The 14,248-nt window shown below is 38.1% G+C and overlaps 1 protein-coding gene across 1 annotated transcript in view; it reads right to left on the bottom strand.

Annotated features, from left to right (window-relative positions):
• LOC108993588 (Fanconi anemia group D2 protein homolog) overlaps positions 1–14,248 on the bottom strand; it is a 40,114-nt gene that overhangs the window by 4,698 nt on the left and 21,168 nt on the right. Inside the window, exons 15-17 of the mRNA XM_018968575.2 lie at positions 10,312–10,407; positions 10,131–10,231; positions 649–1,123 (exon numbers count right to left, since the gene is read on the bottom strand). Of these exons, the coding sequence (XP_018824120.2) occupies positions 649–1,123; positions 10,131–10,231; positions 10,312–10,407 (672 nt within the window). The remainder of the gene's footprint in view (positions 1–648; positions 1,124–10,130; positions 10,232–10,311; positions 10,408–14,248) is intronic.

Below are 14,248 nucleotides of genomic sequence, written 5' to 3'. Positions count from 1 at the left end.
AGTTCATATATGTCAATGCTAATAGAATCATAAATTCCAACACAAACATGTAATATTACTCATTGGGGGGAGAGACTGAAAGAGCATTTACTTATTGCATGAATAACTAAACCTAAAATGTAACTGTTATTGGTTTTATGTAAAAACTCCTTTTTGACATTTGCAAGTTAGATTTCATTGTCATCGTAAAATTTATACATGCCCAGTCTTCTTGCTCTCACTAATTCCCCAAAACCCCTATGATGTGATTAGTCTTTGGAAAACAGATTCAAAGGAAGTGCATATTTCAAAAACCTTCACAGTATAACTTCATGCACAGATGTAAAATAAGAAAACTATCACAATACCTCTTCATTTTCTTAAGCACTCTCATAATCCAGTTGATAGATCTATGGAAATAAAATAAAATGATCCTAAATGTGAATAAGTTTGCCTGAATTATACAAGAAACAAATGCTTCATAATAAAGCACATGCAGAAAATCCATGGTCATAAAATTATAGTTACTCTTTTCTTTATTGAGGAAAATATATCAACAGAGAAAAGGTTTTCAAAAACTAGAGTCGCATTAATTCACAAGATACTGCAGGTGATACTTTGCAAATGCAATGTATATACTAATCCCAAATTCAATGTATGCTGACACACCTCTGAAAATGTCAAAATGGAAAAGCATTGAACCAGAAGAGGCCTGAATTTGTATCTCTGCGTTTCCAGAGCTTTGGCAACTGGAGAAACGTCAACAGTTACCAGCTTATCAGGGTCACAGAGGTATTGATCTTGTGACTTGGATGAGCTTCCCTGTGAAATTGGACCAGAAGACTCCTTATTTGGCACTTCTTGGCTAGTCATAGCTCCTGCTTTCTTCAGCACATCCAATATTGTGGGCTGCTGGAGTTTTCTATTGGTATCTGAGCTTGAGGCTTTTGATATCTTCTTGCCTCTTCTATTGCTCTTAGGCAAGGTGCACTCTTGTGTCTTCTGTTGATTGTTCTTTTCGACATGCCCCGTATGGTTAGAATGGTTTAGGAGTGAAGATCCAAAATGATCAACATAACAATGAAGCTCAGGCAGCAATATAGGGTGCTGTTCAATGGAATTGCTCAATAAGATCTCCAAATATCTGCACAATCAAAACTTTGTCAAATTTTTCATCCTGAAGCATTTTCATCCCTTTGTAACTATTGAAACGTAGTAATTCAGTAATTAGATAGGAAGCAGCCAGTTTAGATTGCGATAAAAAAAATTGCGGCATAAACCCTGCCATCTTCAAAACAGAAAAATTGCACGAGTCTGTGTGTGCACATAAAAATGTCAAATTTCATTTTGAGCACCCAATTAATGCAACACTAACTTTTACTTTTGCCCTCATTTGCGACAAATTTCACAATCCCATTCTGCTTTTACATCAGAACCCTGTGCAACATACAAAGGTAGGTCATACAATAGTCTCTTATCCGAAATAGAATTTCCTAATCTTGTTGCAAAATCATCTGTTCAGAGCTCACATTAGTGGAGAAAGCATGCTTGCAGTGGGGCTCCCACACATTATTCAACTTTCTTTTAAGGACACAAAGAAGCAGTACCAATCCATCTTAGACACCTTCAAAAAAAATAGTCGCATTCATGTCCATACTTGATAGTTCTCAAGAAAAATGACTAATTGGCTCCTTTAATTTTTACAATCCTGAGATAAATAGAAAAGCTATGAGAATTAACAACCCAATCTTTTATTGTGCAAGTTTTATATTTTCCTTAAGTAATACTCGTCAAGTGTAAGCAACATGACTTGTCTGAAAGGCTCCCATCCACATCTATCTTCCAGGGTTTACATTTGTGCATTCTCAGTGGTCAGAAGGGAAAAATCGAATTTACTTTTGATTATTTTTCTTCACAAAACTTACTCAAGTTTTTCACACACACATGGAAATATATTTGTGTATACAAAGAATAGAATAAGATGGCCAAAACTGAGTGATATATGCAAGTGAATGTTTAAAAACATAACAACTACAGACACAGAGAGAGAGAGAGAGAGAGAGAGGCTTTGACAAGAGCAACCAGAAAACAAAGACAAAAATTATACTGAGGTAAAATGTAAAAAAAAGTTAATGAAGAAAACAAGGATGAAAGTAATGCTGCAGTAGCAAATGCCTTATTTTACCAGCATTAGAGCACATTATGTGTGTACAAACACATGGGACAAAAAACCTACTTTATTCACTGATATACAACCATATATATACCCTACATACAATTGACCTTTATACCCTCACATATTATACTAATTACAACCATGTCCTCTAACACTCCCCCTCAACCTGGGGCATATATATTATATAAACCCAATTTTAAACAAATAAGCTTTAAACGACTACAACACAATGACTTAGTGAACAAATTTGTGAGTTGATCAGCAGACTTCACAAAAGGTGTAGAAATGTCACCACTTAGTATCTTATCGTGAATGAAGTGACAATCAATCTCTATATGTCTAGTCCTCTCATAGAACACAAGATTAGAGGCAATATGCACTGCAGCTTGATTATCACAAAATAGCTTAAGAGGAATAGGAGCTGGAAACCCAATCTCTTGGAGGAAGTGTTGCAACCATGTCAGTTCATTAGTAGTGTGAGCCATTGCCCTGTATTCGACTTTTGCACTAGACCAAGCCACTACTTCTTGTTTCTTACTCTTCCATGTAACCAACCAAGTTACCTCCCACAAAGGTACAATATCCAGTAGTAGATCTTCTATCTAAAGAAGATCATGCCCAATCAGCATCTGAAAATGCTTCAACTCTGTGATGTCCATTTGGTCGAAACAACAATCCAAGGCCAGGAGCTCGCTTAAGATAACGAATATGAATTACACCATCCCAATGTGAGACCCATGGCATTTGTAAAAACTGACTCAGTACACTCACTGTATAAGAGATGTTTGGTCTAGTGATAGTGAGATAATTTAATTATACAACAAGTCTTTAATACTTACCTGGATCTACAAACAAATCCACTTCCTCTTTCAAGAATGTACGATTTGGGTCCATAGGAGTGTCAATAAGTCATGCACCTAACATGCCAGTTTCTTCCAGAATGTCAAGTACATATTTCCTCTAAGATAAGTTGATAACCTTTTTAGATCTACTGACTTCAATTCTAAGGAAATATCTAAGCTTGTTTAAGTCTTTTGTCTGAAAATGATCATGTAAATACTGTTTTAGTCTAGCAATTACAGCAGAGTCACTCTTAGGGCTCGTTTGTTTTCAGAGATGAGATAAGATGAGATGAGATGAAAGTTAAAAAGTTAAATAAAGTATTGTTAACATATATTTTTTAATATTATTTTTGTTTTGGAATTTGAAAAAGTTGAAATGTTTATTTTATTTTGTATTGGAAGTTGGGAAAATTGTAATGATGAGATGAAATGAGATGAGATGTTTTCTGAAAACAAACGAGGCCTTAGGGCAGGTTTGGTACTCAAGACAAAACACAATTTTCATCTCATCTCATCTCATCATTACACATTTTTCAAATCCTCATACAAAATATAATAAACAATTCAACTTTTTCAAATCCCAAAACAATAATAATATTAAAACATAATATTTTAAACTTCAAAACAAAATACAAAATTCTCATCTCACCCCCCAAACCTGCCCTTAGTAATTACAATGTCATTCACATATACAACCAACAAAATGTGACATGTATCACTATGTAAGTGAAATACCAAGTGGTCTGTTTGACATCTATGATGACCAAATGCCAATACAGCATCAGAAAACCTCCCAAACCATGCTCAAGGAGATTGTTTCAAACCATATAATGTCTTCTTTAACCTGCATACAATACCTCGATACTCCCCCTGAGCAACAAACCCAGGTGGTTGATCCATGTAAACTTCCTCATGCAAGTCACCATGTAGAAATGTATTTGTAACATCAAGCTGAAATAAAGGCCAATCTAAATTAGCAACAAGAGAGATCGACACTCGAACATAAGAGATTTTGGCAACTAGGGAGAAGGTCTTTTCGTAGTCAATGCCATAGGTTTGAGTGTAGCCCTTTGCAACCAAACGGGTTTTCAGACGTTTCACAGAACCATCAAGATGGAATTTAATAGTATATACCGATTTATAGCCAACGGGTTGTTTACCCGGTGGTAATGGAACAAGATCCCATGTCCCGTTATGGTGAAGGGCATCCATTTCATTTTTCATAGCTGTCCTCCATCCCAGATCAAATACAGCATCCTGAACTGTCTTAGGAATAGAAAGTTTTGAAAGTTGAGATGTAAAACATGAGAATGACAAAGATAAGGCATGATATGAAACAAATTGGCTAATTGGATGTTGAGTAACACAAGAACAATTACCTTTACAGAGAGCAATAGGTGGAGAGTCTAAAATACTAGGCAACTTAGGATCTGAAGACAGAGACACAACTGGTTGGGGCATGGGAGGCGGCTGCCGCAAGCGACGCGAGAAAACCTGTAAAGGAACTGGCGAAGGGACTGAGGAGTGTTGGGTAAAGTTGGGTGAGTGTGAAGGAGGAGGTAGTGTAAGAGTAGGTAATGGTAGAGGATCGCACTCAACACTTGAAGATGTGTTCGAAAAATAGGATATGGACTCAAAGAAGGTAACATCAACAATCGTGAAGTAGCATCTAAGACCAAGACTATAGGAGCAATATCCTTTTTGAGTTTGGGAATAACCAACGAAGAGACACTTGGTAGAACGGGGATCAAGTTTATCAAAGCGTAGGTCAAGGTTATGAACATAGCAAACACACCCAATGTAATACCCCAATGGAAGACCCAAATCACATAGTCTATACTCCAAAAAGACTAGTCAATGATACAATTGGAGTCCCATTGGAACCTATAAAGAGCACGTACTTCTCCTTCCCAAGCAATGTGGAATCTCATACACCACCTACCCTTATCCTTATCATATGGGATATCACAATCTATCCCCCTTAAATTCCTGACGTCCTCGTCGGCCTGTCCGTTGTAGGTGGCACGGCTCAAATCCCACATTTCTGGTTGGGATAGACTGATACCATTTGTAACGCCCCAATGGAAGACCCAAACCACATGGCCTATACTCTAAAAGGACTAGTCAATAATACAATTGAAGCCCTATTGGAAACTTATAAAGAGCACAAATTTCTCATTTCCAAACAATATAGGATCCCATACATCACCTACCCTTATCCTTATCATAGGGATATCACACCCAAAAATTTTTTGTGGAAGAGAAAATGGTGAAGATGAAGGAAACAAGATGGAGAAGGGAGAGGAACCATCAAGAACTGATGAAGCCATACACTTAATAAGGTGACAAGCAGTAAGAGCACCATCACTCCAAAAACGTTTAGGAACATGCATATGTAACAAAAGTGTTCGAGTTACATCTAACAAATGAACTTTTTTGCGTTCAGCCACCCCATTTTGTTGGGGTGTATATGAACATGATGTTTGATGAACAATTCATTTGTTACTTAAGTAGCAAAGGAACTATATTGATATTTTTTAGCATTATCAAAACGCAAAACTTGAACCTTTTTGTTAAATTGAGTTTTAATTTCTTTCCAGAACACTTGGAATATGGAAAGAAATTCAAATCTGGCCTTCATAAAAACCAACCATGTCACATGAGAGTAGTCATCAACAAATGTAACAAAATGCTGAAACTTGTTTGATTCAATGTTGATTGGTCCCCATATCTCAGAGTGAACCAATTCAAAAAAACTCGATGCTCGTTTATCAATACGAGGTACAAAAGACACACGATGATGTTTACTAAGTTGACATGCTTCACAAAAGAAGGGAGACACATTTGCCAAATTCCTAACTTGACACTTCAAGGGAGGAGGGGGAGGGGGGGTTGACCAAGGCGACAGTGCCATTCAAAAGCAGATGATGAGGGGGATGTAAGGGCTCAAGTGGGTGACTATTGAACATCAAGGTAATATATACCACCAGCTTCATCCCTGTACCAATCTTGTTCCCCCCGTCTTGAGATCCTGAAAAATACATGAAGAGGGATAAAAGGTCACTGAACATTGAAGATTTTGAGTAATCTTACTAATAGACAACAAACTAAAGGGAAAACTAGGAGCATATAGGATAGATGGCAAGGATATAGAGTCAGTGAGCTTAGTGGATCCAATGCCTGTAACTTTAGGTAGAGAATCATAGCGAAAGTTACACTTTTTAGAGATGTTATAGTATTTAACTTAGATAAGGCAGAAGAAAAACTGGTCAAATATTCATTAGCTCCTGAATCAATGATCCATGGACCTTGAGTGGATGAGACAAGATATGCGCATGCTATACCTGAGTGGGTAAGAGTAGTTGTGGAAGATGAAGGCCGTGTGTGACCCAAAAACCGCTCATACTCATCCTTCGATATACTAATCATATCTGGAGCTGGGTTGGAGCTCGTTGACTGTGATGTAGCATCTTGGCAAATGGCTTGATTAGCAGACCCAGATGATTTACCATGTAGATCTCAACAATAGTCCACCGAATGGTTAGTGTGACCACAACGGGTGCACTTACAAGGCTCTCAACCTCGAGTGCGATTACCTTTGGCATCATGTTCCCCAAGTGCACCTCTACCACTTCGGCCTCCACGCCCACCAGAAGCAACATAAGAGGCAACCAGAGTGGATCTCTCACTAATCGAATCAGAAGACAATTGAGATCCATGCCCAAATAACGTGGCACGTTGAAGTCAGGAGAACACATCAGGAAATGAAGGAAGCTGTGGACTTGCCAAAATTTGAGACCGCACCTACTTGTATTCAGGTTTTAAACCAACAAGAAACCGAACAACATTAAAATCTTCACGTTGTTGTAGCATACGTGAAACGTAAGAAGTGATACGTTGATACATCTTGAGTTCTTCACATATGCTCATCACTTGAGAATAATACTCTTTCAGGCCCAAAGTACCTTGTTCCAACCCAAAGAATTGCTTACATAGCTCATAGATACGGGTTGTGTTCCCAGCACCGGAATACATATGCTTGAGATGGCTCCACACCTCTTGGGCAGTGTCAAAATGGATCAAACTAGAGCAAATATTAGGCTCAATGCTAGTCAACATCAAGGACAATATTTGAGCATCCTCTTGCTCCCATTGAGCAAATGTAGAGTTATTTGAGTCAGGTTTTGGATAAACTAGGTGGCTAGAAAGTCCCTTACCTTTCAAAAATATTGTAATAGATTTTGACCATAACATAAAGTTCTTTCCATCCAACTTTACGGAAGTCATAGGCATATTAAAGTTTGGTGCAAGCGACTATGACTCAAATTTAGTTGCCATAGGCGTTGAAAAAATATCACAATTCTACTTGGAAATAGAAAATTCACACAAATTATGAAATATGTATGAAAAACCGGGGAATACGATCTGGAAAACTGGAAACCCAACTCAAGTACCCGAAAAAACAACTTGAATAACCAAATTTCGGCTTGCATCAGCCGAAATCGGCTCTATATCGGTCTGTATCGACCTGAACCGGGCTGTTTTGGGTCTAAACCGATACCGGTTTAAAAACTGAGCTGAAACAAGAATAAGTTATCCTAAACGAGGATAAGAATATTGTATACGTGTTAGCAAATAGGTGTTATTCCGGATAGGAATACACTCTTACTCAAGGATTTGATAGCTTATACCTGCAACCAAACACTCCAGGGCTTCAACCTTTTGCCGGCGACAAAGGCCCTTTCTGCCGACACCAACGATGCCGATAACCACAGACAAGGCCGGCAAGTCCACCCTTGGTGCCTAGTACCGGAGAAGACGCCAGAGAGTGGCTGGAAACCACTTCAAACACCTTTGGTCGCCGACAACAAAGGGAGAATGCGCAAATGACGATGGCGGGGACGGCGAACTCAGATACTACACCGGAAAACACTCCGACGAGTTCAGACAACAGTGAACTCAGATTTCGGCGTGAACCACCATCCAACAAAAGGGATCTCTAATACCATGTACAAACACCTGAGACAAAAACCTACTTTATTCACTGATATACAACCATATATATACCCTACATACAATTGACCTTTATACCCTCACAGATTACACTAATTACAACCATGTCCTCTAACAATGTAAAACTATACATTTTCAATATTACTTATACAATCCTTTCACGGATAACGTATCATTACACTTCAGCCAATTACCATGTTAAGACAAACAAATCCTACCAGAAAAGGAATGCACAAAGACTTGGGCTTGAATTAGGAGATAAAATTTGGGAATTCAGAACTTTACTGAGAAATGAGTGGAAGAGAGAGAATAAACAGATAATTAATAAAAGGGGTGACGAATTGATAAGAAACTAAAACCTAACAAGGCATTCTGATTCTTTCATTCCACCAAACGAAATGTGCCAAAATACCAAGAGAATTAAGCTTGGTTGATAAGTTTCAGGGATGATGAAAGCAAAAGGGGCCTAAAAGCACACAACTCTTTACTCCACACATACCCAAACCTGCTACAATTCAAGAATCCAATTTGTGTTCTTTCACTTGTAATGAGGTCAAAAGTAGAAGTCAGATGTGGTACAATAATTTAGGTCACCTTAATTCAAAGACTTTACTTCAAATGGTAAATTCCATTTTACTTGACAATAATAGTAATGACCCAAGTCCAAAGAAAACAATTGGAGAACGAATTCTCTCCCATTCTAGGAGAATAATCCAGGCCAGTTTGTGCTACTCGTTAGAGAAATTATTTATCAAGAAAGACAATGATCCCAATCTTGCCCAAAAATAGGAAAATAAAAATACAGCCTCATTGTTCTTTCAAGTCCAGCTATATATTTCCGATATTAGCCAAATAAGAAGAAATCACCAGACTTGCATGTGGAGTTTCGGATGGAGGCGTTGCATGTATAAAATGTGGCACTCTTATCACTCTTGGATCATCCTTTATTTTTCTAAGACAAAAATTCAAAGGTTGATGGGAAATGCCACCTTATCAATAGTGGGATGAGAGCGAGGTATGTAGCATTATTCTTTATTATATTAGGAGTCATCATCTTTTGAGGTTTTTTTCTTTTTGAGTTTGTAATTTTGACAGGTCAAAGAGTTAGAAGTCTATTTAGAGTCTCTATGTAAGGTTGTTTTTTTTTAGTCTTTTAGTCGGATTGCTTTTAAATTTTTGGAAGCCCTAAATGGATTAAATGATCAAACCCGCATAGTTTTAGAGTTTTGTTATTATTTGTTTCAGTGTTTTGAGTCTTTATATGTAAACCCTGCAACATGTGACACCCAGTCTCATATTGGGAATATGGATAATCCACATAAAGTAGGTGGGTTATAAATGTAGCCATGTGTGCAAAGTCCTGCATTGGCTACTGTGCAAAGTCCTGCATTGGCTACTTAGTAGGTGAAATTGGGCTTTAAAAGTGATTCGACGGAAGCCTCATCTTGACTGGTATTTTTAGGTCATAGCCCAGCTGCGGCTAATACTTTTCCTGGGTTGTTTCGCAACATCCAGCAACTCTCTTGCCTTTGTTTTGACATTGGTAACATCATGGTGACATTTATTACTGAATTAATGGTTACCACCATGGTAAAAATGTAATAGCCTTAAAGTTCACCATAAAAAAGTACTAAAATTAAACTCGGTATTTTAATATTTCACTCCATTCCAGCTATCTAGTAATTATAGAATCTCTCGATCAGAATCAATTGAAATTAATTGAGTCAGAAAAAATTCCATGTAAGTGTGAGCTTCAGCTAGTTTGTGTGTAAAGAATGTAGGTTGGACTAGGAAAGCAATGGACACACCCAGCCCATCTATAGATTCTTCTAAGCATACTCCGAAAATTAGTGCCCATAGTTTTTTTTTTTTTTCTTTTGATTGGCAACGGCAAAACAGCGTCCCGACTAATCCCAGGGGTGCATAGGCCCTCGGCAAGGGATTTCCCGCAAGTGCACCTAGGGTAATTCAAGAGAAAAATCCTCCGATCCAATGACTCCTAAAAATTGTTTGCACCCAAGGGGATTTGAACCTTAGACCTAGGGGGAGCATACCCCCAAGCCCAAAAATGTTAGCAACAGCAGCAAGTATTGTAAAGGATTGAGAGTGGTAGAACTTACACAAGATTCCTTAAACGATTCAATAGCTTACAAACAGTATCGTCCTTTGTAGCTTGACTTGTACATGCAATCCTTCCCACTACTGTACAAAAGGCGTTGAGCTACATATGGAAGCAAACCACAGTATTAATAAGGACCCATCCAAACATGAAAGTTACAATTGAAAACTTCATGAATTTACCAGTTCCCTTATCCAATTTGTGGCATAGTAGAGAGAGAGGCACACGATTTGTTTCTGCTTCCCCGTTAAAGATTTCCAGCCAGCTCCATAGAAGTACTGATATTGGATTTGGACAAGAGAAAAAAAAGTGAATATACTTTTTTTTTACAAGTACAAGGAAATTTTATTCAACGATTGTAATAGGCAAAGCCCATGTACATAGGAAGTATACAAAAGAAAACACCTAATTACATTCTAAGAAGGGGAAAAAGAAGACAGAAAATCATGAGCAGAAGCTCCATCAAGTCCTAAAGCAGAAAACCATTGCAATAAAGAAAATACAAAGAATTTCCAGATTTCCTCCATAGAGCGCTCATTATTAAAGCATCGCTCGTTCCTTTCCCACCAAATATACACCACATGAGACACAAAGGAACTATCTTCCACACCACAGCCACTTGTTTAGAACTACGAAGCCCCATCCAGCACGCAAGCAAATCCACTACTTTCATCAGCATGACCCAAACCAGCCCAACTCTACTGAACACACCATCCCACAATGCCTTTGCCACCTCACAATGCAAAAATAAATGATCCACAGATTCTCCATGTTTCTTACACATGAAGCACCACTCCATCATAACAAAACCCCGCTTTCTCAGGTTATCGATCGTCAAAATGTTTCCAAGTGAAGCTGTCCATATGAAGAACGCTACTTTGGAAGGCACATGAGACCTCCAAATTCGCTTCCATTGAAAAGAACAATGCTGAACAGTCAACACCTTGTAATAGGACCGAACCGATAACTTTTTACTTCCTGTATGCTTCCATGTCAATTTATCCCTTTCATTACCCCCAACCCACAAGGAATATAGGAAGCTGAAAAAATCAGTCACCTCATCAAGTTCCCAGTCCTGTACAGCTCTAGTAAAACCAACATCCCACTGCAAGATTCCATTGGAATGGACTAACACATCAGAAACAGAAGCATACCGATGAACTGCTATACGAAAGATAACCGGAAACACACTAAAAAGAGCCCAATCACCACACCAAGTATCAAACCAAAAACGGATCCTTGAACCTTCGCCCACAACACAATGCATATGTTTAACAAAATTCTCCCATCCTTTTCTAATAAATTTCTTTTAATTTCTTTTCACACCATAGGTCCCCCTAACCTCCTCAGAACACCATAGGTCCCCCCTTCCAATTGATACCTCCACAGCCATTTCCATAACAAGACCTTGTTAAAACTACTCAAATTTCGAACCCCCAAGCCACCATGAACAAACACTATTCTAACTAACAAGGTGGATTTTAGCTCCTCACCCATTCCTCCCCCCAAAATATGTACGAAATAATTTTTCAATACGGTTGCCCACCCCTGTAGGCAAAGGAAATAAAGAAAGGTGGTAAGTTAGGAGATTCGAAAGAGTACTTTTAATAAGAGTGATTCTACCCCCTTTAATCCTTTGGTTCCATCGTCTTTCATCCTAGGCATACCCAGCAGCATTGACAAGCTGAATTTACTATGTAAGCCAAAACACAACAAAAATAAGCTTTAATAACCAGTGCAGAACTATAAATATTAAAAGTTACAATACTCGTGAAGTCTGGAGACCAATTTGCCAATATTTTTACAAAATCATCTTTATGTCGTAATGGTTGAGTTAACTTTGTTCCAATTTCGTGGAAAAAAAAATATAAAATCAAAACAGAGATTAACCATCTGGACTGTAGTGCACCTCATAACCAGGTAGCATGAAAAATAAATAGAACGATACAATCCAAAATCTCGTAACAATTTAATGTGCATATATATTAAGAGGAAAAAAATAAAAGAGTTATGTGCAAAGAAAGCTACCTATATGATCACAAGCCCTTCCACATGCAAACAAAGGAGACCATAGTGCTTCACACTTGCTTCTAAAACTCAATTACAAAGTCCACGAATAAGAAAGTAGAAAGGGAAAAACAAACAAACAAACAAGCAAGCAAGTATAATGCTCGCACCAAAAATCCAAACTACCCAACATCTGCACCCAACTCTCTTGACAGAAAACGTGAAATACTGACTTAATGTTCTGAAATAATAATACTATGACATCTAGTGCTTCGAACAATTTTATTAATTTGAATTAGGTCTCAAAATATGGAATTGTTCTGATTTAACATTTTGACATGGTTTTGCTTCTTGATTTGATGACCCTAATGAGGACGTCAGGAATTCAAGTGGGAAAGTTTATAGCACCCCAGTCCCCCATCAAGTATATTGATAAGAGCGCAGATGTGATTAATGCTTTCCCTAGGTTATTACAAACTTCGATTCTATAGTGCCCATAACTTCAACTCCACTCCGCATGCTCAAAATTGGAGTGAAATAATGTCGTTAATTGGAGATGAGGCAACAGAAAAAACCACTGAAAAAATACAATGTGCAAGAAAGAAATGGTGTTAGGAATTCTAAAAACATGTTACTTGCTTTCACTATACCTTTTTTTAAGGTAAAAGTAAAATTTTATTGAAACACAATGAAAGGCATTGTCCGAGTACACAAGAGGTATACACAAGAAAACACCTAATTATAATCTAGGAACTAGAAAATGATACAAGAAAGTCATGAATGCTAGTTCCGTTAAGGACAATAGCAGAAAACCAAAGAAATAAAGTGTGAAAGAAAAGCCAAATGCACCACATAAGACAAGGGAATCATCCTCCACAGAGCAGCCACATAAGGACTGCCATGTAGACCACTCCAACAAGCTAGAAGATCTGCCACCCTCAAAGGCATCACCTATACAAGCCTGGTCCTACTAAATATCTCAACCCATAATGCCCTTGCCACCTCGCAATGTAATATTAAGTGATCCACATTTTCACCATTCTTCCTATGCATATAGCACCAATACATGATAATAAGTCCTCGCTTTCTCAAATTATCCATAATCAAGCAACTTTAGTAGGCACCTTACTCCTCCAAATACTCTTCCAAGGAAAGAAAGATGACTCTGAGAAGACAACACCTTGTACAAGGATAGAACAGTAAACTCCTTGCTCCTAGTGTGCCTCTAAAGAAACCTATCCGCCCCATGACTACTAATGCTCGAAGAGTGTAACAAGCTAAAGAATTCCGAAATGACTCCAATTTCTCAATCTTGGGCAGCTCTAATAAAAAGAACATTCCACTAATGAGAGCCATTAGAGCAGTCCGATAGATCCAACATTGAAGCCTCATGATCAAAAGGAATTCGATAAAGAGCGGGAAACGCCATCTTGAGAGCAAAATTACCACACCAAACATAATGCTAAAATTTAATCCTAAGACCCCACTCCAACCTAAAAACTAATACAATTGGCAAAAACTCCCACCCTTTCCAAATAAATTGCCTTAGGCCCACCCCATATACTCCCCTCACATCATTAGGGCACCAACCCCCTAGGCACTCTCCCATATTTCAAATCAATTACCTCCCTCCATAGAGACTCGCCCTCTTGGTGATATAGCCACAACCATTTACCAAGGAGGGCCATATTAAAAATCCTCAAACTTCGAAGCCCCAAGCCTCCACTAGAAATTGGACAACAAATCTTGTCCCAACAAACAAGATAGAAATTAGCGTCCATTCCAATTCCTCCCCATAAGAAGCACAAAACAACCTCTCAATTGGTTTGCCACCCTTGCAAGCAAAGGAAACAACGAACGATAGAAAATAAATCAGGAGATTAGAAAGCGTAACCTGAGACATTCAAAAGTCAAGGTTCACTCCTTTAATCGATTGCAATTAACTCGACAGTACAATAAACCTAATTTTAGAACTACTCGAGACATGCATGTCCAAATTCTTTATTTTCATTTCAGCACAATCATAGCAAATAACCAAGCAAAACCATTCTCCCTCTTTGTCGGGATACACTTAAAACTGACCTCCAATACCTCAACTTACCACCAATCAAC

The sequence above is a fragment of the Juglans regia genome, chromosome 1, assembly GCF_001411555.2.
Source record: "Juglans regia cultivar Chandler chromosome 1, Walnut 2.0, whole genome shotgun sequence".
Taxonomy (NCBI): domain Eukaryota; kingdom Viridiplantae; phylum Streptophyta; class Magnoliopsida; order Fagales; family Juglandaceae; genus Juglans; species Juglans regia.
This window is presented reverse-complemented; position numbering and strand designations above follow the sequence as displayed.